Source organism: Porites lutea, chromosome 5 (assembly GCF_958299795.1).
Source record: "Porites lutea chromosome 5, jaPorLute2.1, whole genome shotgun sequence".
Taxonomy (NCBI): Eukaryota; Metazoa; Cnidaria; class Anthozoa; order Scleractinia; family Poritidae; genus Porites; species Porites lutea.
The window spans coordinates 23,258,851-23,282,321 of record NC_133205.1 but is presented as its reverse complement, the minus strand read 5'-3'; the positions used below and the strand labels follow the sequence as shown (position 1 = coordinate 23,282,321).

Sequence of the window (23,471 nt, the reverse complement as noted above, 5' to 3'; positions counted from 1 at the left end):
ATAGTCGAAAAGTCCCAAGTACTCACATGATTTAGTGAAAACTGTTTTTCCTCCAGTGCACGGATAACGTCCAACGAATTATTGATGATCCACATGCAGTTAACACCTGTCCTTACTCGAATCGTCTTGCAGTAAGCGGTGTAGTGGGTGCGGACCAGTTTAAGTAGGCTCTAGGGGTGAATTCTGTTCGGCGAGATGGAAGTTGATGCTGATTTCTGACCATGCCAAAGACTTAGTTAAAAATTGTTTTGAAGGCGGAGGCCTCATGTCTCCTTTTCAGCCGGGATCTTGAATAAATCGACTGTGTGAGTCGAGAAAAGTTCCATGTGACTATTTATTTGGAGAAAGCGAAAGTTTTACGGAGTGATTTGACGATGTTTCGTCTGCGTTAAATGTGGACGTATTATGAGTGGTTTTCGGAAGTGTTGTGAATGCCTCCAAAGTCATTTATTGTGTGATTTACTGAGAGTGCTGACAGACACATCTCAGGTATGTGGTTGAGCTCGTGTTACCGGAAAACTTTGTGGCAAGCATAAAAATGCTTCGTGAGTGTTTAGTGTAGGTGATTTTGTCTTAAAAAGCCTATTCTGTGCTCAAAGATTGTGGATTTTAAATCAAGTGTTTTCGGCAAAGACTTAGGTAAGGTATGGGCCTCGTGGTTTGACTGACTAAAAAGTTATGCTTTCCCGACGTTTCAAACTCGTTTATTTCATCTCAAAATCCTGTTACTATCTGTTACTTCTGCGAGAAAAAAATTACCGTCTGTTGCAAGCAATAAAGCTGTGATTTTTGAACCTTAGCTTGTGACTTTTCACTGTTTTCCATTCGACTTAGATGTCAAATTGTTAAAATGCGCTTGAAATTTCTTTAGCCACGTCTTAGCAAATTTAGTCAGATATACATCAATGTGTTTTTTAGAAATGTCATAGTAGCCACAAGACAGGCTGGACAAATGACGATGCATTGTCATGCAATGATGGTAATCAATGCACAAGAAATGACCGCTGCTTCAGTGGCAATTACATTGGCACATCGATTTGCCTCAGTCCTTGTGAGGAATGCCGCAATGACGCATGTCATGTGAAAGACGGATACTGTGCGATTGCAAACACATGCTTTACAGATGGAAGCCCAAGACCAGTCTATTCATGTCAGGTAATGAATAAAACCTTGCACGTCAACAGTATTAAATAGCGACCAAAAATATGTTTTTTCAGTCCATTTAGGTCTTAAGAAGAGTTATACTAAGGAGGACGGAAATTTTTTCTCCCGTCACGAGCGTCTGAAAAAAGAAAGTTCCCGACGGGATTTGAACCCATGACCTTCGGTGACAGCTCTATGAACTAAACTTTCACCTCTTCAACAAAAAAGGAGAACGCAATGTTTTACGTTTTGTTTTCTCTGTTCAAAACCAATTTTTGAGTGAGAAATAGCGTTGTACTCCCTTTCCATGGGTCTAGGATTAGTCATTGGCTAGCCTCCATCAGTAGTATTTGGCAAAGATCAAACCAAGACCGTTTACGGTTTTTCTCTTAGCAATGCGACAGCAGCAACAACAAACGTCTATGGACCATCAATGATAACCTGCAATGCAGTGACAATGACGTAACGACCAAGGATGACCAGTGTCTGAGTGGAGTATGTAAAGGGACACCTTATAACTGTCTTGAATGTGAACAACATGATGGAGCGGGTGGCTGTCCCATTAAATCAGGATACTGCATTATAGGGACTGAAAGCCAGAGAAAATGTTATGCTAAGGAAGACAAAGAACTCAGCAATCCTTGTCAGGTAGGCTTCCTTGTTCGCTTACTGAACTGATTAATTTTTAATTAATTAATAAATGGTGAGGATTTTGTAAAAAAAATTTCATTCTTTCCTCATCAAAGTAGCTCAGCAGACCGAGCTAAGTAAGTTAATTTGTTAAAAAGTAAAAACTACGGTAACGGACACTTTAGCGGGCACTTACTGCAAGTGAATACTTCAGCGTGTCCGGTTAGGGAGGGTTCGACTATATCTATACTGATAACTCGATGTCTGATTTATTCAGTTAAACTGCTGTAACAGGACAGAACTTTTTCAGTCAATCATCTACGTAAATTTGAAAAACCACTAGAACATCAATAGACCCAATTTAATGGCAGCTTTCTTGGCTCTGATGGACTTCAACATATTTATTAGCATTTTTTAACTTTAAGTGGTGTGACCCAGAAGAAAGCACTAGTACCTGGTCAAGTATCGAAGGCGTAGCATGTGATGACAAGGACAATTGTACAAAAGGGGACATTTGCAGCGATGGTCTATGTGCCGGCACGCGCTTTACATGCAATTTCCCATGTCAGGAATGTAATGGCAATGGCTGCAGTTTGAACACAGGATATGGATTTGTGAGCAACAGGTGCACGTGTAAAATAGCAGGTAGACGTAACTACATACCTTTACAAGTATTTTTGAGTCAAAAGTTTGACTTGATTCGAGGACATCGCTAAACATATTTTTGCATAAGTTATGGGGATCAAAGTTTTTGTCAAGCGATTTTGCAAAGTATCTTTTTGTCCTAAACTTAACTGTAGCATTTATTTGCATAAGATTGGAAGCTTTGAAAATATTGTAGAGATATGTTACTTAAAACGACAACACAAAATCACGAATAATGACGTTCATAGCCATGACCTACAGTTTAAATGGCCAGTGTACTTTTAATGAATTCAATTTTCCTTATAGGTCACGACTATGGACACCAAACCTCAAATCCGTCAAACCAGTGTCAGTGGTGTGACCTGTACGACCCAACAGCTCGTGATAACAGTGCCTGGTCAAACCGTCCTGCAGTAGCTTGTGACGATCAAGATACTTGCACTAAGCAGGACACTTGTAATGCTGGCAGGTGTGTATATTATTACTTAAGTGTTGGAACGCATAAAAGTAAATATATCGTTTTTTCCACTCTCTTGCAGATAACTGAATTGATTAGCGGTTATAACTAACAAGTAAAAAAGTTCTCTGATCTCTTAGTTCTTATGAACTTACTCAATGGTCGGGAAGAACCAGGTCTAAGGTTATAAGGATTAGTTCTTTGTACAGCAGTGGACACCAAGCACGATAATGGATGGTCACGGGTGTCTGTTATCTCAGCCATAAATTTATGACATAGGAGCTCGCGTCTGTTAGAAAGTGTAGTTTCGTTGGCTAGCGACAGTGCTTGATTGTACGAACTGTTACGATATATGATTTTAAGGGCCCTTTTTTGCACGGACTCTATTCTATCTGACAGATAGGCAGGAATGTCATGCCACACCTGCAAGGCATATTCTAAAATCGGTCTAACACTACTTCGAAAGACTTTCAACATGTCTTGCTCTTCCACGCCATCTCTCCTTAATAGTCTGACAGCGTAAAGTTTCTTTGATGCCTTAGAGGTAATATAGTCAACATGGCAGTTCCATTTCATGAGTGCTCATTAATGATTACTCCAAGCAATTTGTATGATGAAATTCTTGTTACCATTTGGTTTCTTATATACAAAGTTCACGACCATCTCCTTACAGTTTTTTGGGTTAAGCCTCATACTGTGTTCTATACAATAGTTATGTACATCTCTAACAGCAAAATCCAATAGCCAGGCTACTCGAGTTACGTGGTATTACTTCAAAAACGGTCGTGTCATCAACATACTTCAATCTTGAGTGCCAGTCACCACGTAGTCTAACATAAATGATAGCGAATCTCCTTTATAACGAATATCGACAAACAGATTTAATTTTGCCGTGTTGCCAGTCAACTATAGATTACAGATGGTAAAAAAGTGTCCGTACTCTGTTGCGAAATAGGCCACGAGCAATTTTTAGCCCGCGTGGTTTTCATTTCATTGTATAAAAGACGATGTACTATGCAAGCATATTTACTGCATTCAAAATACGCCGTACCGGGTACAGTTTAATTTTTAAGATACTGGTTGAAATAAACACTATACCTTGGTTTTTGTGCTTGTAGTATCCGAGGCCACATCATTAGCAGTTATGAATTCTGATTTTTATTTGTATCTGGGAAACCGGGTCCCATTTTTTCCCATCGAATCCGAATAATAACTGGACTGCTTTTACTCGGACTCGAAAACAAATCTGGTCTGAATTGCAGTCGGGTCCGATGTATTTCAGATGGGATCGCAAAACAGATCGAGCTTGCGATAGTAAGAATTTTTATTCACCTTGAATTGTTAGTATTGTACAACAATTACAGTTAGTATAGTACAAGAAGATACCCAGAGTTGAGAGGCTTTGTGCCCTTTGTAATAGATCCGAAATTGCTAATGAATTCTACTATTTGTTGAAATGTACTCACTCATCACTTTCTCATATAAGGGGTATCTTCTTGGAGAGCCTATACTCGGTAAACAGTAATTTTACGAATATGTCTTGCAAGGCACTATTTTTATATATCATGTCTATGTGCAATGAAAATATCATAAATCTTAGTGCCTCTTATATTGAAAATATTCTAAATTGTTATAAATCCGAACCCTAATGAAACTTTCTTACCATACGAGTAGCGTAGAAGCTGTACATTGCCAAGTAATCTTTCTTTTATGATAATATTCGATATGTAGTTTTTGTTCCTTTCTTTCTTACTTGACTTTTATTTTAGCTTGTTTCATTTGTCATTATTTTGGTACTGAAATCTTCATGTCGAAGATAAAGTCAATAAAGTTGTTGTGGATTGTTTCAGTCATCCTCTTCTGGAAATAGAAGCAAAAGCGGCCGTAGTACTCCATAACTCTATTTTGAAACGCTTATCGATGAATGGTAAACAATAAAACAGGTAGAGATTATTTAGTTCTAAAAATGGTTTTCAAGTCAGTATCTTTCTATATTGTAGTCAAAGTTTACAATCTATCTGGTAACTCCAGGTGTCTAGGACAAGGTTACTCCTGTCAACCTTTCTTCAACTCCTCAAGTTGTATCCAGACTTCCGAGTGTGTTGGTGATGGTACATGCCGATTTAAAATGAGGTTGAATGGAACAATATGTCGTGCAGCTGTAGACATTTGTGACCAGCCAGAGAGGTACGTAGAATGAAGAAAAACGACATCTAATTGTTCATCACGAAACTAACTAATACTCTTCACCTCCGAGCTCCCGTTTGCGTTGCATTTATTCGTCATGCAATTCTGTGACAGAGAAATTGACTGCAATGGTCTACCTAGATTTTCCGAAGTACACGTTAAAAAGTGGAGGAAAAAATTGACCGATAAATTTTATAATGTGTAATTTGGATAAATGAAATGGCAGTTTACATACCCTGACCCTAAGATTTTCCGAATTTTGATTATGTATATTTTTTAAGGTGTAATGGGGTCCTTGGGACATGTCCTGGATCAGTGATAGATAGAATTGAGTTACAAATGGGCCAAGTGCAGTTCATGGACTCGGCGTTTCAATCGCTCGTCACTCACCAGTATTTTACCGACAAGGTGTTTTTGGACATATCTGGATTCTCTGTATCGTGTGGAGAGATGCATCTTACATGGTTCATGAAGTAGTCTGCACTGGTGTATTAGTCGTGGATACATCGAGACCGCAAGGTGGGTGGATTCGTGATGGACCTGCAAGTGACCGGAGTTACCAAGCTTCCAAATTATTGCAGGTAAACTGGGGTGGAGTACTAACAAGACACGGTGTTGGCAATTACGACTGGAACGTTCTGTTAATCCCTTTTAACACAAATCAGACCATCGAACTTATGACCTTTACAAACGTTTATCAGAACACTAGCGCACAAAAAACATTCGACAACATTACAGACGGCTCAAAAGTGAAATTCGTTGTTCGTGCTTACACCAAAGCGGGACTGTTTTCAGACCTCACGAGTAACGGCGTTGTTATCGACACGTCAGTACCTGTTGCAGGAAAGGTCTATGATGGTGATCAAGTTGGCTTAGATTTAAAATTTGCTCAATGGTCGAATACCTTTAGTACAAACTGGGACCGCTTTATTGATCCCCATTCTCCCATTTCGCCTTATACTTGGGCGGTGCAGCGACTAGGCACTGGATTAATTACCTCATTTAAGGCTACAGCACTTAACCGCGCTCCTACAGCAACTATCCTTAACCTAGTTTCCGGCGAGAGCTACTGCGCAGTTGTCAGAGGCTATAACGAGGCTGGCCTTTACACCCAAGTCAACTCAGATTGTGTGTTGATAGACCACGATGTACCGCTAGCTGGTACTGTAAATGATGGATACTTCCATGATGTAGACTACCAATCGGAAGACACCATGATAGCAGCTAATTGGCATGGTTTCACTGATGGGAGTAAAGGAAGTGGAATTGTGGAGTACAGATGCAAAGTCACAGAAGACGGTGGAGCTATAATTGTTCCCTGGACATCTGCTGGCAATGCCACTAACATAACGCTTAACGGGTTGGTTCTAAAGAATAATACAAAGTACTTCGTTACCGTTAAAGCAGTCGATGCAGTAGGACTTAGCACTGACATCACTACGGATGGTGTTACTGTAGACACAACACATCCTGTTTTCACAGGAAAAGTGATCGTAACCGGAGAAGATGACATGATAAATGGAACTCCTTGCGTTTACATTTCAAGTGTATCCTCAGTAACTGTGCAGTGGAATGGTTTCTCTGACGCGCACAGTGGACTTCAGCGATATGAATGGGCGATTTTCCCCTCAGAAAAGTCTTTCTCAAACTCTGACTTCAAAGAAGTATCTGGATCCAGTCTGCCGACATTTGCAACATTTTACAATCTAACGCTTATTCAAGGGACGGGGTACTATATCATCATACGAGCCTATAATAGCGCCAAACTGTATAAAGACGCGTTCTCAGTCCTTGTGATACCCGACTCCACCCCTCCATCCCCTGGAGAGGTGTTCGACGGACCAACATTCAAAGTAGATATTGACTATCAGGCTGAGAGTCAACGTGTTTATGGGTCTTAGTCAAGTTTCTCTGAGCCTCACAGTGCAGTCAAGCAGTACTACTATGCCGTAGGAAGCTGCATGTTTGGAAACTACCATATTACTGGAAACGGATTCACTAAAGGCGACCCTCCAACGGCTTCTTCATTTTTGATTTCGAACGTTTCACTAGTTAATGGCCAGCGATATTGCATCAAGATTAAGGCTGAAAACAAAGCTGGGCTGATGAGTTACGAAGTGTCATCAAATGGTTTTGTCGTTGACGTAACACCTCCAAACACTCGGAAAGCTCAAGTGCGTGACGGAATCCCTGGTGCAGATATAGATTATCAAGTTAATACCACAGCAATGTCAGCTGAATGGGATGATTTTGCTGACCTTGAGTCTCAGATCCATTATTATGAATATGGAGTAAGCAGAAATCGTGCTGGCAAACCTAATGTTTATCCATTAACAACTAATGGCCTTAACACTTCAGCGACTGCAGGTGGCTTATCGCTGACTGATGATGTCTACTACTTCATAGTTTGTGCTGTAAACAATGTGGGGTTACGAAGCTGAATTAGCTCTGATGGAGTACTTATCGATTTGACTCCTCCAAGCCATGGTGTAGTACACGACGGCATCATTGAGCCAGATCTCCAGTATCAGTCCTCTCTATCAAGTATGGCTGCCAACTGGGAAGGAATCTGGGACTTGGAGAGTGGTATTGAGAAGTTTGAGTGGAGTATTGGAACCAGTGCAAATGATAAGAGCAGTGTTCAAGACTATGCCGATGTTGGTCTCTCTACTCACGTTAGAAGTCAAGTGGCTCTTAACTTATCAAGTGGGACAAAGTATTATGTTCATCTTAAGGTAACCAATCAAGCAGGAGCCGTCAGAGAACTTATTTCAGACGGCGTGATTGCAGATGGGACGCCACCAATACCTAGCAAAATCCATCCAGGATTTGGGTTCCAAGATGAGTGGATATACAGTGAAGAAGAGAATGCCTTCTACTCTGCTTCGAGCTCAAGCATCGCTTTTTACTGGGACCAGTTCTCGGAACCTGAAAGTGAGGTCTGGTACTATAAATGGGCAATAGGTACAAGCAAATGCGGTACTCAAGTCCAACCACTTATTAACATAGGCCGGTCAAACTACGCTAACACCACAAAGACGAACCTCGTATTTAGGCCTGGCGTGAGATATTATGCCACCGTGATGTCAAGAAACAAAGCTGGCCTAGTGTCAAGGGCATGCTCTAATGCGCTTGTCTTTGACAGCACTCCACCGCTTCCAGGAATTATTCACATAAAACAACCGCCAGGAAGCGATATAACTAAAACTTTCATCACTAACAACAGTGCGGCTATTTATTGGGAAGGATCTAGTGACCCAGAGAGTGCAATACTACGATGCAATATCTCCGTCATTGACCAAGCTGGCGACGTTAAGTTCATGGAAACTTCCAATTCAACTTCTGGATTTATGATAATACCTGAAAACGTCCTCTGCGTACGTGGTCAATACAATATTAGCGCATGTTGCGTCAACAATGCAAATCTGGCTTCCTTGTCAAGCTCAGTGTTTATCGTTGACAACACGCCGCCAGTTCAGTCTGGTCCTATTGTAACGGGCATATCATGCGATGGCGCTTTACATTATCAGTCCGATGATAAATCTATTAAAGTATCCTGGCCATCGTTCACAGACCCTGAAAGCGGTATAGAAAGATATTATGTGGCAATTGGCACACAACCGTACCAAGACGATATCATTGGTTTTGAAAACGTGTACCTCGCTACTCGCATAAACAAGACCGACCTTACTCTTTCTCAAGGCGCTGTATACTACATCACTGTTGTTGCAGTAAATCGTGCTGGATTGAGCACGAACGTATCATCCCTAGGCCTTTTGATAGACAAAACGCCCCCTCTTGCCTACAATGCTGATATCATAGATGGTATGCATGGTGAAGATATCGACTATATCTCTCCTGATACTGTACTATCAGCCCACTGGGAAAAGATAGCAGATCTCGAAAGCGGTATTATGCAAAGTCAGTATTGTGTTGGAACCAAACCACTTGGTTGCCAAATAAAACCAATGACCAGTATCGGTAGAAATTTGTCTTTCACTTGTCCAGATTGCATCATTCAAGAGGGGATGAGATTGTATGTAACAGTGCAGGTGACAAATGGTGCTGGTCTAAGTGAGACACGACACTCTGACGGAATGTTGTTGGATGTTAGTCCTCCGCTAATGGGCGATGTTCATGATGGAAGTCATGAAACTGGAATGGACTACAATGTAGTTCTTGAGGAATGGAATATTTCAATGACTTGGTTTGGGGTGGAAGATTATGAAAGTGGCATACGATCTTGCAAATGGACCATTGAAAGTGACAATGGGAGCATATTTCATACAGATGGCATCAGCAATAACTCCATTTATGAAGAACGACATTTTTTCTCATTGAACCGGACATACAAAAATCTTTTTGTCATTACTAACGCGACTTACTTCAATGTATTGACCTGCATCAACAGAGCAGGTTTACAATCCACCGTGCGTTCTAATGGCTTCCATATAAGGACCATTTGGCCTATCCCAGCTGTTGTAAGAGATGGTGCAACCCAAGGCAAAGACTCAGCTTATCTAACAAGTTCCAAAATCGTAAGTGCCAATTGGGATCCATTTTTGGACGATGAAAGCGATCCTGTTGTCGACTACGAGTTAGCTGTCGGGACAGTGACAGACAAAGAGAGTGTCCTTGGCTTCACTAGTGTAGGGTTTGGGAGGACTGCTGAAATAGACTTGGCTCCAGGCATTCCAGATCTTGAAGTCTTAGAGACTGGTGTGGCGTACTACATCACCATAAAGGCGATCTCTTTGCGTGGCCTTAGTTCTATGAAGCGCTCTAATGGCTTTACTGTAGACCCTAGCCCGCCAATGCAAAAGGAACTTTTTGTGTCACACAAGGTGATCGATCAGATTGCACGGATAATTGAGATCAGTGTTTCCTGGAATGGTGTCAGGGATAGCGAAAGTGGCATTAGTGACAGTCAGTATTGTCTAGGTACAACACCTGGCAGTTGCCAAAGAGACTCTATTCCAGCGGGTCTTTCGACCTTTGGAACCATTGGTCCCTTTAGGCCTTATCCATGGGTTCATTATTACGTCATCGTCGCGGTTACTAATGGAGCTGGTCTGATAACAGTGATGTCCTCGCGGAAGTTGATTTTTGACACCACTCCCCCATCCAAGGGTATTGTTATCGATGGTGTCGGCCCTGACATTGATTACATGAATTATACGAGCTCTTTGTCCATTCAGTGGAAAGGGATTGATGACCAAGAGTCAGGAATTGCAAATTGTTCATGGACTCTCATTGAACAGTCTGCTTCTGATAAGGGAACTGCATTTGAAAATGATACTGTTGTGTTAACACAACCCGTGGAAAGCAAAGGAAGCCTCACGCGTGAGAATCTCAGTCTGATACCAGGCGCCCTTTACGTCAGCAAGATTGCGTGCTCCAATAAGGACGGTTTTATCTCTACGTCCTTCTCTGATGGTGTTGTTGTAGACGCTACTTCGCCGAGTGCTGTTCTTGTGCGAGACGGTTCATCTCTATCAACTGACGTGGAATATCAGTCATCGACAAGGGTAGTAGAGGCAATATGGAGTCCCTTTGAAGATCATGAAAGTGGGATCAGCGAATACAGGTGGGGCTTAGGAACAATGCCTGATGATGTTAGCATCTTGAAATTTACTTTGACTGGAAAGGACACAACGGGAATAGAAAGGAATGTCACCCTTTCCCATGGCGTAAGGTATTACGTTACTGTGGAAGCTACAATGGTGCCGGGATGACGTCACATGGTTGGTCTAGTGGGTTTACTGTTGATGTAACTCCTCCTGAAATCACTGAGGTAATTAAAACTCAGAAACATTTTTACTACATATAGGGGCAAAACAAATCGAACATATTTAAAAGAATGATTATTCTATCTAATACTAAAATCAAACCTATGCCCGGCGGAACTACCTTTGCTGACCATTAACAACATTTGTGCCTGTTTATTATGCAGGAATCGGCTGGTTCAGAACTTTGGATTGGTCCAACAGATCATCTGCACGCTACGTGGAAGGCGCAAGATCTCGAAAGTGATATTAGCAAGACAGAGTATTGCGTTGGAACGTTACCAGTCGGATGTCAAATAAAGTCCATGACCGAAATATTTCCGAACTCAACAGAAGTATCTTGCAAAGACTGCCGCCTTAATCATTATGGGACGTACTTTGTCAGCATTAGAGTAACTAATGGTGCCGGGCTTTCTACTGTGACAGCAACAAACGAAACGAAAGTTGATATGACTGCCCCTGTCCTCTATGATGTAGTTCCCCAGTTTGGCTTTATTTCTTGCATTTCGAGTTGTAACTTGGTTGTAAATATTACTGGCGTCCGAGACGAAGAAAGTGGTGTCCGATCCTGCAGCTATGCCTTCAAAAACAGTAGTTCTATGATAACGGACTTTGTTGATATTGGACTGAACACAACCGTGGAAGCTACAGATCTAGAGCTGATGAATGGGCAACAGTATTACACTGTGGTGAGATGTGAAAACAATGTTGGACTTACCACTGAGAGGGTCTCTTCTCCAGTTGTTGTTGACAACACACCTCCTTCAAAGGTATGGAATCTTCCTCACATTTGAAAAAGTAATATTTTATCCATTAGCGGAAACGAAAATAAAGTGATTGTTACTGTGCACCTAATTTCAGTTTAGGCTTCTTGCCTGGTGGAGGCGAAAAAATATACTGCCATTGAAAAACACGTAGTAATCCTTCATGTTGTACCAGTTTGTCCCAAATGGTTAACACGTCGTCGTGTTTGAGTTATTTCACTACTTCAAGTTTTTTAGCGTCCCTGGTCAGTTTCATGACGTCTTGCTCACTATTTTATAGGATTCATCGCTCTTAAAACCCCGCCAATAAAGGAAGAAAGGCGATATATGGAATGTTTTATCGTTTTAGGTCCGTTTCAAACGTCGTGATACTGCCTTGCCGAACTCAATTGATCGAATTAAATTCGTCTTTAGCACGGCAGTAGTGCGACGTTTGAAACCAAGTCGTGCTACCGCAGTGCCGAACTCAATTCATAAATCATAAATACATTAGAATACATTTAAAAGTTTTCTAAACCGTTTCTTTATTTTGGTGCGTAAGTTGCGAGCAAAATGTCTTCCCGGTTTGCTGCCGTAAGAAACAAAGAAATTTCACAAATAATCAAGCAAGCTCTTCCCGAAATACACGAAGAGGGTGACGAAGTTCGGTTCAGAAGTTTTAACAGGTAAAGTTTTGTGTTTTTGACTTGAATTTATCAATGAAACCGGTGAAAAAGGTTTTTGTTTACAAATCAATTTAACTTAAGTCTTGCGTTACTTTATTTTAGTTTACTTGGTCACAAATAAACTTAAAACTAAATTTAATAGTCTTTTTTACAGAATGATTTTAAATACAAGAAGAATTCCTTTTGAAGAAATTTCCACGCTATAGCGAAGCAAACGCCTTCAAAAGTTTTATTTGTCGGCAAGAAAAAGCGACGGCCGCGGTCGTTTGGTCATTACGCGCCAAAACTGTAATCTTTACAACAGTAAATGAGTTACAAATCATCATTTTTGTGCTCAATTATCTCACTGTTTTGGTATGTACTAAAACAATTATTCACCTCAGTGTCAGTGGCTAGTGGTAGATATTTACCTCGCTGTTTCGCGGCGCGGTAAATACAACACTAGTAGCCACCTCCACTTCAGTGTACAAATTGCTATTTGTCTCCCACTGTACTGAGAACACCTAAGTATATAAGAGCTGAAAAGAAGATAGTCGAACGCACGTGAAAATCGTTACCCCCTATAAGAAGGGAACGCGCGTGTTTTTCTCCCTTAACGGCAGTTTCGAGAAGTGAACGAGACTGCTCGTCGACCTTCAATCTCAGCTGGCTGATGCACCAACAAATATATGAATCGGATTTGGAAGCAGCAAACGTGTTCGTAGCTTGACAAAACAGCCGACATTTCGTGACACCACTGGTTTCCTCGAGAAATGACGTCTGAGGTACGACTGCAAAAATTTACCACCCATCCGGATCCGGGTAGTGCTTCTGATTGGTTGAAGTAAATTTACCTCGCGTTGCAGACCTATCAGAAGCTCTACCCAGGTCTGGGTGGTGAGTTTCCCTTCGAGTATGGAACTTCTGCAGTTATTGGCGTTCCACAGACGTCATTTCGCGGGGAAAACAGTGGTGGCGTCTCGAAAAGTCAGCTGTTTTCTCAGGCTAACGTGTTTGCTTTAATGTTCCTTCCCATTTATCCTTCTATCATGACCTCCAAACTTATTATACATTTCACCCAAATAAGAGACAAAAAGGGACAAACAGACTTTACCTCAATTTTACAGGGCTCGGTGATTGTGAGTGAAGACCGTACGCATGATGTTTTTGGCATACATTCCAGTTGTCATCTGTTTAACAAAACACTGCGGGCTCATTGGTACGGTTTTAACGACAATGAATCGGAAATCAGTGACTTTCGAGTAGCAGTTGGTAGACAGCCCAACGCAACCGACGTCTTGCAGTTCCAAAAGGTTGGTTTGGTGACAGACGTTTATCTGCCTTTAACCAACAGTACATTTGATGGCGACATCGTCTATGTGACAGTAGAGTCACGCAATTCCGCTGGTTTGGTAACGCATAGTTCGTCACCTGCTACACGGCTAGTTGCTGCCGATAGCGACGAGTACATTAAGCAGGGAGATTTTTACTGTCTGAACGTTTAAGAAAAACTGGTTATCGCCAAAATTTTTATTGTAACAAAACTGTAATGTAACTTCTTTTATCGTCTCAAAGATTTCTGGTAGGGACACTTGGGCGACTTCCTTTAATTAATGGAAACTAGGAAGGGTGACAAAGCTATTTGATTGGTTTTTAGGCGAGCAAAAAAGGGTGGGGCGGGGTTTTCTAAGAATCAAAAACTTAAATTTTGAGATAGACCAGCAATGCCTCTCTCTGCGGCGGAATTGTTTGATGAGATCTGACCTGCCTTGGTTAGCTTTTGCTGAAGGTGTCTACCACTAACCAGTAGAGGATTAGGTCGTTTTAGTTACCACATTGACTTAAGTACCGTAAAATTCCGAAAATAAGCCCCGGGGCTTATATTGTTCAAAGGCCCTTTTTAAGGGGCTTATATTCGGAGAGGCTTATGTACGGAGGGAAATTTGCGTTTCAAAATCGATTGGGCGAGCCTTCTAGTTGGAAGGAAATTTACCGTTTTTTCCAGAGTTGAGTTCAATTTCCAAGTCAAGCCCCCGGGGGGGGGGGGGGGGAAGGGCGCTTATATTTGGAGGGGCGATTTAACGGAGGGCAATTTGCGTTACGTGTTTGGGGGGCTTATATTTGGAGAAACTTATACATGGAGGGGCTTACTTTCGGAATTTTACGGTAACCGGTGTGTTGATCCTCAATAGATTACAATGCTAGAGAACGTTTGAAAGACCCTGCGTTACTTTTTACAACCAAGCACTACATAGGGTGTAAGGGTGAAAAATTGTCTCTTCTTGAACGTAGAAGATAACAAACTATTTAAAGGGGAGTCTGGACAAAGACCGATAGCTTCTCCCGCAACCCTCTCGTATGATATAATGTTTTCTAAAGCATTTATTGCATTAAATGTCAAGTAAGTAGTAAACGGAACCGATTCTGGAGCTTTCGATATTTTATAGCCGTTGAGACGTATGCATATTTGGTATAGAACGCTGCCTATAAATTTTCAAGCCTAGAAATAGAATAAAGAAAAAGCAGTCATGAATGTTTTGTGTTGACATAGGATACGATGACTCTTTCGATCTTAAGTGGGCTGCTGTGAACGAGGCCCCTAAACGTGTGTGGTTATAGTTAGGCTTTCACTATTACTTATTTAGAATATTCAGCAAAAACTTATTAAACTTTTTTGTGTTTCTTTATATTTACTATGATGTCACGGCCAGTTCTTTTCACTTAATGTTTTTATGTTTTCCTATATTTTGTTTTGTGTGGATCTGCGTGTAGAATAAAAAATAATAAAAAAAAAAAGTAAAAAAAAAAAAACGTCGTATGTTAAATGCTTCTCTGGTTGGCGACTTTTGAAGTATTACCACATTACAAGTATATAAAGCTTATAATATAAATGTGTTTAAGATTCCTGTAATTAAAAATTGGAGATAGTTCTATCTTGCCCTCCCATCAACGACTCATTAGCTCTGTACAGGAGTGCAAGTGAGCAATCTCGCAAGGGGAAGACACAGCAAAAAGACTAATAACATTTATAACACACTTCGTCCATGAAAACAGCTATAGGCTCTGGAGACAAGATATAATTCGAATGTTCCAAATAAAGGAATCTCAGGGGTCTTATACAGACTGTATCATCACAGGTGAAATTATTTCTGGGAAAAAAAAAATCCGCATTCTTCTGGAAATGCCATCCAAAAAGGACACGTATTCCTCCGTAGGCGTGATTTCCACTGTCGTGTAAAATTTACGCGCGTAAATGAAATAGAGGCAATATCAGTGAAAGGCCACGCGTGAACGTGCATGAGGTTCAACTTTTATTTAAGGGCGTAGGCACGTAAAAATTACGCTACCGTGGATATCCCCTATATTCCTAAAATAAGTCCAAAATATCAAGGATGAAGCCACCCCCAAAGACTAAAACGCACCGTTTTCCTATCCTTGATTTAGGGGCGAGGGCCGGGAGTGCGGTCTTATTATAAATTCATTGCTCAAGATTGCTGTTAGGTAATAAGGGAAATTCACTCAGCGGATCTTCAATTCTTTTTGTAAATTTTGCTACGATTTCGCCCGTAGTAAGAGAAAAAGAAAACCCTTACAAGCTCTCTATAACACATTCAAAACACATTTAAGGTGGCCCGAACCTATTTATATGCGTGTTGGTTATGTTTTTGATTTACGTTTTTCAGAATGAGAGATTCAACCAATTTCTATGATTTTTGGCATCCTTAATAAATAATAAAAAGCTATCTTGCTCGGCACTAAGAAGCTGTTCACACTTGGTTCTCGGGAACCAGTGCCTAGATACCGGCACAAAATGGTTTTGAGTGCCGGATATGTAACTGTGTACATAGTTACTCCATTTCCTTCAGCAAACGACGTAATAGATGTATGCTAGATTTTATATAACAAGACACGCATCGTTGCAACTTTCTTCTTTCAACGGACGAGCGCCGCATTTGAACTTTTTTTTTATAGAACGTACCTACACTTCAGATATCTTGTTTTAGAAAAAATAAAGCTAAAAATACGTGCATTGCGGCCAGACTTATTTGACAGCTAGTCATTCGCAGTTGCGTTATTTTTCCATACATAATTAGTAGGAAGGATGGCGAAAACAATGGTTTCCTAAACTCCCTTTCCCTCCCCTTTCAAACGCCTACCACACAGGCTAGCTTTCATAGCCTGCGAACCGCAGACGTATTTCCGGTCGTCGCTTCTCTCCCCTTCCTTTGGAGGGAGAGAAGCGACGACCGGAAATATCGTGAAAAGTGGAAGCGCGTTCTCGACGTTCTCGCGTCGCTCGCGCGTTCTCGCGCGGCTCGCTTTGCTCGCCCAAATAGGAGAGCTTGCTCGCAGGCCAAGGTTCTGTCGATGGCTTCAGACGTGAAAGGTTGCAGAGATTTGCGACCTCTGATTCGCTCTCGGTGCAAAGGCGTCTTGAAGCAAGATAACGAATGGAAAGGAGAACTATCGTGTGTTACCTAGGCGGAATTTGGAGGCGATTGGAGCAGTTGGAGCGAATTTAAGGCCGTTTTCCTTCGGTGGATCAGTCGGGCCGCTTCGCTTGAGTGCCCAACCTTGGTAAACCTTTATATGGGGAGAAAACCGTTGACATAAGAACCCATATATAAAACGGCCATAAATCGGCCCGTGGATCACACAGGAGAGACGTAACACACATTTTAAGTAAGGTAAGCTGTTTCCTTTCATTTTCGTAGGTTACAGAAACGATAGGTTTTTTTCCCATACAAATCCTTATATTTCGAATGTTACGCAACAATGCAGATGTTCGCCGATGCTCATATTTCGAGCTTGGGCTAAAGTCGAGACCATGTAATTTGTCACCGGGTACCTGTGTGCACATATTTTTTGTTAATTAATTGTTATAACTCCCTGCTTTGCAAAAGGTTTAATATGGCTTCAGACAGGGCGAAATGGGGCAAATATCCAAAAAAATGCACTTTAATTGCGTATGGTGTCAATGTATTTAGCACAAAATACTCATTTTTGACGTCTCCTTCTGGAGACGCCGGACCGCCATTTTACATTAGCGATCTTTTGTGTTTTGCCACAGGTAGCGCAAGCTCGAAATATGAGCATCGGCGAGCATCGGCATTGTTCTGTAACATTCAAAATATAAGGATTTGTATGGGGAAAAAACCTTTCGTTTCTGTAACCTACGAAAATGAAAGGATTTCAATAAACAACAGCTTACCTCACTTAAAATGTGTGTTACGTCTCTCCGCTGGTCCACGGGCCGATTTATGGCCGTTTTATGGGTTTGTATGTAAACGGTTTTCTCTATATATAAAGGTTTACCAACCTTGGTAAATCTTTATATAGACAGAAAACCGTTTAAATAAAAACGGTAGGTTTTTTTTCCCATACAAATCCTTATATTTTGAACGTTACGCAACAATGCCGATGCTCGCTTGCTCATATTTCGGGCTTGGGCTACCTGTGGTTTTGCGGGATCTAATTTTTGCGATAAGAATAGATTGGTTTCTCTTCCTGGCCCCGGTTGTTCAAACGTCGGATAGCGCTATCCACCGGATAAATCACTATCCAGCGGATAAGTATTACGGAAATCAATTACGCTATCCGCTGGATAGTGATTTATCCGGTGGATGGCGCTATCCGACGTTTGAACAACCGGGGCCTGGGAACTAAGTTTTGCGATTTTCAGAAAGTAACATTAATAATATTTTCGTTTTCATGAGTACTTGCAACAGAATTACATTGTACTATTTTCAAACCATACTACGGTGTGCGTACCCTATGTAAAACCATCCAGTATTTCATTCTATACCGTTTTGTTTCTAAACGAAAGAGACAAGTTGTAATTGAACAGTATTTTTATGTAGCGGTTTTTATATAAGTTGGAGAATATCTTCTCTGGTTAAATTTTTGCGGTAAAAAGTGTTGATTTTCATTTGCGGGAACTGCTGGAAAAATCGTAAAAAGCCCCCCAAAATTAGAAGCCTAACAAATTTCGTGCCACATGGTATTTTAATTGATCAGATCTCAGGAATCGAACCCACGACATACTGATCGAAAGTCAAGCGCTCGCTTTAAGACAGTCGTGGATTTTGGACTTCACACCATGGATTCCGGATTCTAGGTACAGTTGTACTAGTTTTCAGTCTTTGTCAGTAAAATTTGGATTCTGGATTCTTATCGTTCGTGATCTCCCAAAGCTTAGGATTCCGGATTCCACAAGCAAAAATTTTTTTTATTCGGGAATCAGGATTCCCTTGCATGCTCTCCCGACTGACCACACCATTTTGTACCGGGACCCTAGACTTCTCGGTTTTCTGGGAGAACACTTATTTCTATGCTTCTTTTAGCTGTTAAAGATTTCCTAATAAAGATATAAGAAAAAAACTTTCTTGCCTGGTTTCCTTTGCCCGTTGCAATCGATCCACTCGGCCGTGACTCAGTGAGCGTTACCCGACGATGACGTCACACCTTCTTTGCATAGCTGAGTTGTGCCGATCGTATCCAAAGGAAACGGTTGAACATGTTTTAGTGAAGCGGGGAAAGTAGAGAAGTCTATCTTGCCTGGAAATCATACTGGCACATTTATAACAGGTACGGCTTGTAGTGCATCACTTTCTTTGTATCTCAATGTCTGTTTCGCGAGAGAAGTGGTTTGTTTGAATACAAGTATCCGCTAGCCACCAGTACTTAACGTATACCCAACCACTTTACTTTGACGTGTTCTTAATATAAGATCTGAACTTGGAATGATAGCATGATTTGGTAGTGGAAACTTGCACGGCAATCATAAATCTCCACGCTGTGGAAAGAAAAACTCAGTCTCGGTCAGCAATCCAGCGCGTTGTTTCGCGCACGATTCAAGACATTCAACGCTAGCGCTGTCAGATAAAATATTTGACACTGCAAGATACGGAGCAGCTGCTTAAAAAATAATGCTTTCTGCCTTGTATTGAATAGAAATTTCCTCCTTGGTATTTGTAATTCCCCAACTTTTGATATAAAATACATTAGCTATGTTAAACGTAGTTGAAATTCGAAAAGAGTAAGGCTTATCGTTCTTTCGAAGCTTCCTAAAGACGATGAAAAATTAGGCTTAATTCTTAATGGCGTCCATGGATACGGTTGCATAAGGCACATGTAGAAAGATGTCGTTTTTCCAAATTATGCTAAAACTGGATTTAAAATTTCATAGTTCAGTCTACTGAAATTCATTCAGCTAATGCGTAAATTTGTATCCAGAAAGGTAAAGTAGCACGTTTCGTCTTTAAAAGTTTTGTAAGCTTAAATTTTTGGAGTTCGATAACTGATCGATCGCTGCAAAGATATTAGCGTATGCTTGAGAATATAATAGGAAATCTTGCATCTGTAAAATTGTTTAGCTTGATTTCATGTTTAAACTAACCTGAAAATTCAAAGTAATTATACGATCTTCTGATGGTGAGACTTAAGAAGTACAGATCGAAAGTGTTCGTTTGTTATAATTAAAAGCTTTGGTTGAACGATCTTTGTTTATTACGTTAATTGAATAGTCTCTTTGTTATCAGTTGTAGAAACGTTGGAATCAACACGACCTTTTGGTTTCTACTTTCGTTCAGTTTGTTGTGGTTTAGTAATAATCGTAGCCAGGGAGATAAAAGTTGATTTACTTCCTTTTGGTCATACGATAGTTCTTAGCCAAACTTAATTATTAACTTTTTATCAAAAACGTGATGTCATTGATAAAGAATTTTTTCTTCTTGAGGCAGTAAACTTGAACCAAAATGAAGGGGTTTTTAAAGCACGTACAGCTGTACAACTGAACATTAGAAAAAAAGACTTAAAGCCTGGTTTCTTCATAATTATCCAGATCATCTTGATCACCAGAGTAACATGTGTAATGTATCTTAAAAAGTGTTCACTGCTGGATCAAGGCACACTGAAACACCTCTAATGTGATGTAGGGCAATCCAGACAATTGGGGCAGTTGAATTGCCTGTATCAAGCATAAGTGCTTTAACGTTTCGCAAATGATCCATAAGAAATCTCATAACTGATAAAAATTACAAATATGGCACTTTTTTAGTTTAGATATTTCTTTAGCCACAGCCCTGGCTAAGCAATACCTTTGTGTTAAAATATTGGCTTTCCATTTTGAACACCATAAATGAGACCTAAGTCTGTAACTTTACACCCCCAATTGCAAGCAATACTACAAGCATTCCTGTCCCATTTACATGGGAGTTCTTCCCAAGCCTAAACAATGAATCTACCTAAAATTTCATTTTTCTCAGTTACATCAACCAAACTGTGGTGTGCAGCTACAGTACCAGTAGATGGCTTTTGATTTTACATTCCTTGCACTGCATACCATGTACATTGTGTATGTGTACCTCTAGAAGTTTTACAAAGTCTACTAGCTTGTAAATCATGTTCCATTGCTTTTATTCCCTTCCACAGAGATGTATCATCTCTTACCATTCCTGTTGTTGCTGACCAGTGCCACAGGAGATGGGAATTTCCGTTTCACCAGCACTCATGTCATTGTAGATGAAACACCATTTACTCAAGCAAGTTTTGGGATTTCCCGAACAGGAGGACAGGCTCAACCAGTTACTCTCACATGTCAAGTTAGTACTGGCTGTCAGATATATTACACGGCCCAGTTGTTTGAAAGGTTGTTAAACTCATCACCAAGAGATGAGTTTGGGTGTTGGTGCCTACAAAGTTGTTGGAGCCGGGTAATGCTCTAGCTTGAGGGGGAGGTATCCATGGCAACCCTGCAAGCGGCCCCACCAGGCACCGTCACACTGAACAATTCAGTGGAATATTTACCAACCAATGCTTACCTAGCCCTTACCTCAAGAGTGAGGGAGGGAAGGGAAAAACTAAAGCACAAAATGGCACGCAAACAGCAAGCTATTGCGACAACACTTTGCAAAGAACTGCAAGCAAGCAACTGCATATATAAGTCACAAGGTGCCCCTGCTAGAGGCATCGGGTAACCCCAGTATAGCTGGAAAAACTGCTGACTAACATTGCTTCAAGGTTAACTTTGCCTAAATTGCATTTAGCCACATATAACGCTATCCACTGGATAAATCTCTATGCACTGGATAGGGCAATTGGTTTCCCTGATGTTTATCCGCTGGATAGTAATTTATCCTATCCCGTGTTTGAACAATTGGAGCCAGAACTGTATTAATTTTCTATACTGTGTAAGCTGTTCAATAGTTGTTTTTATAACAAATAAATTAATTTCCTTTATGTTTGGAATCAAAAGGCCCCATAACAGTAGTGCAATAATTAACAGGAGAATGTATATGTACATAAGATCAAATTTGAGAGTATATGGCAAAAACTGTTTTTCTCCTTGTCATTCTGTAGAAGCTTAGAAATGTACATTGTAAAAAAGGCAATACAGATGTAGTTAAGCTGCACAGATCTTGATGTCTCTGCATTACATTTCAGCAGTTGGAGGTTGTTACAAATATTATTTAGGGTTTACTGTGAACTTGTTAGTACAAATTTTGTTGTGTCTACAAAGAAAACTTCAGGTAACAAAATAAACAATTGACTTTCAGTGTGATGTACATGTACAGGTGTAAAATGAAGCTGTAAAATTTTAAAGCTGATTTCCCCTTCTGTTCTATGTCTAGATATTAAATTCATCAGCTCAATCGGATGTGGATGGGACAACACAGAACACCGTGTTTGGGTCCAATGTAAACTCTGGATCATGCGACTTCACAATAGTAAATGATGTTATTCCAGAAGTCAATGAAACATTTACTGTTCAGTTGATTGTCAGTCAAGGAAGTGGAACAGTAGTGTCACCTTCACTGGCTTATTTGACTATTCTTGCTAATGATGATGCATTTGGTATTATTGGGTTTAACGAGGTAAGGCAACTTTTAAAGCTGTTTAAACTCATTGCTAATGGTGAGCTTGGGAACTGGTGCCTTAAAGGTTAGTGGGGGGCCAAATGCAATAAGCAGAGAGGAGGTATCCATGGCAACCCTGGAAGCGGGAACCACCCCAGGAGCAGCCACTAACCGGCACCGTCACACTGAATAAATTCAGTGGAGATACTTACCTAAGAGAATACTTACCTGAGAAAATACTTACCAAACCACCAGGCAGGGAGGGAGGAGAGGGAGCAAGAATCCGCAATGATTTGCAAGAAGGCAAACATTGATCCGCGACTATCAGCAAGAATCCGCACTGATTTGCAAGAAGGCTAAGAAATGATCCGCTACAATCAGCAAGCAAAGCTACAATGCAAAGCAACACTAGCAAAAGGGCACACAAGGAGCCCTGCAATTCCCTGCGGGCCGCCCCGTAGGTCACATACTGAAGTGGGAGAAGACTGCTGGCCAACTCGCTCGTGTTTAACTTTGCCTAAATGATATTTAGCCACATAATGTGTGCAACTCTCCACCCCACCCCTTCTCCCCAATAAGCACAGGAAATTATTGGCACAGTCCCAAGTTATGATATAGACACTAAAATTAATGAAGTCTTATAATGAAAAAAATACCTTTGGGATTCACTTTTGTATCATTGTAATGACAAAATGGTCTGTATCATTGCTGAAGTTCGTGCAAAAATGCCTCAGAATCTCATCATCAATAGATGAGCTTGGGTGCTGGTGCCTACAGTACAAGTTTGGTGGAGCAGGGCGATGCTCTAGCATAAGGGAGGAGATAGTATCCATGGTAAACCTGTGAGCAACCCCCAACAGGAACCCTCAGGCTGAGCCACTCACTGGCCAATACTAACGGCCTAGCCCTGACTTAAGGAGAGAGGGAGGTGGGAGACAAAAAGTTAAATGTACATACGAGCCAAAGATCCAACTGGCTGGAGCTTATCCTGGTTTCCTTCGCATGAAGCATGCCTAAGAGTATTGCTACTTCCCCCCTGGACTGGATGCTAGTCCATCGCAGCGTTACCCCCTAGCAGTACTGTACATGCATGTCACCGGTACCCATTTATACACCCTGGTAAAGAGAGATAAAAGTTCCTTGTTGAAGGAACCAACAGGACGGGCGAGGTTTGAACCCCAGACCTACAGATCCAATTTTGAGGTGTTAATGACTTAGCTGCTTGGCCACACTTGCCTCCACGCAGGTATGGGTGAAACGCAGCACTAATTGAACTGGGAAGCATGCACAAAGCTATTGCAGACTCTTTGTGAATAAAAGCAAGGAACCAATTGTGTTTACAAGTCACAAAGTGCCCC

At 41.0% G+C, this 23,471-nt stretch overlaps 2 protein-coding genes and 1 pseudogene across 2 annotated transcripts in view; all 3 read left to right on the top strand.

Moving 5' to 3' along the window:
• LOC140938111 (uncharacterized) overlaps positions 1-4,030 on the top strand; it is a 7,188-nt gene extending 3,158 nt beyond the window's left edge. Inside the window, exons 3-8 of the mRNA XM_073387640.1 lie at positions 57-131; positions 919-1,155; positions 1,537-1,791; positions 2,199-2,418; positions 2,725-2,887; positions 3,994-4,030. Coding sequence (XP_073243741.1) covers positions 57-131; positions 919-1,155; positions 1,537-1,791; positions 2,199-2,418; positions 2,725-2,887; positions 3,994-4,030 — 987 coding nt within the window. The remainder of the gene's footprint in view (positions 1-56; positions 132-918; positions 1,156-1,536; positions 1,792-2,198; positions 2,419-2,724; positions 2,888-3,993) is intronic.
• LOC140938626 (uncharacterized) lies at positions 2,732-14,142 on the top strand (annotated as a pseudogene).
• A 4,561-nt stretch (positions 14,143-18,703) lies between these two features.
• LOC140938637 (adhesion G-protein coupled receptor V1-like) overlaps positions 18,704-23,471 on the top strand; it is an 88,597-nt gene continuing 83,829 nt past the window's right edge. The window contains exons 1-3 of the mRNA XM_073388134.1: positions 18,704-18,844; positions 20,690-20,859; positions 21,889-22,131. Coding sequence (XP_073244235.1) covers positions 20,692-20,859; positions 21,889-22,131 — 411 coding nt within the window. The 5' untranslated portion in view covers positions 18,704-18,844; positions 20,690-20,691. The remainder of the gene's footprint in view (positions 18,845-20,689; positions 20,860-21,888; positions 22,132-23,471) is intronic.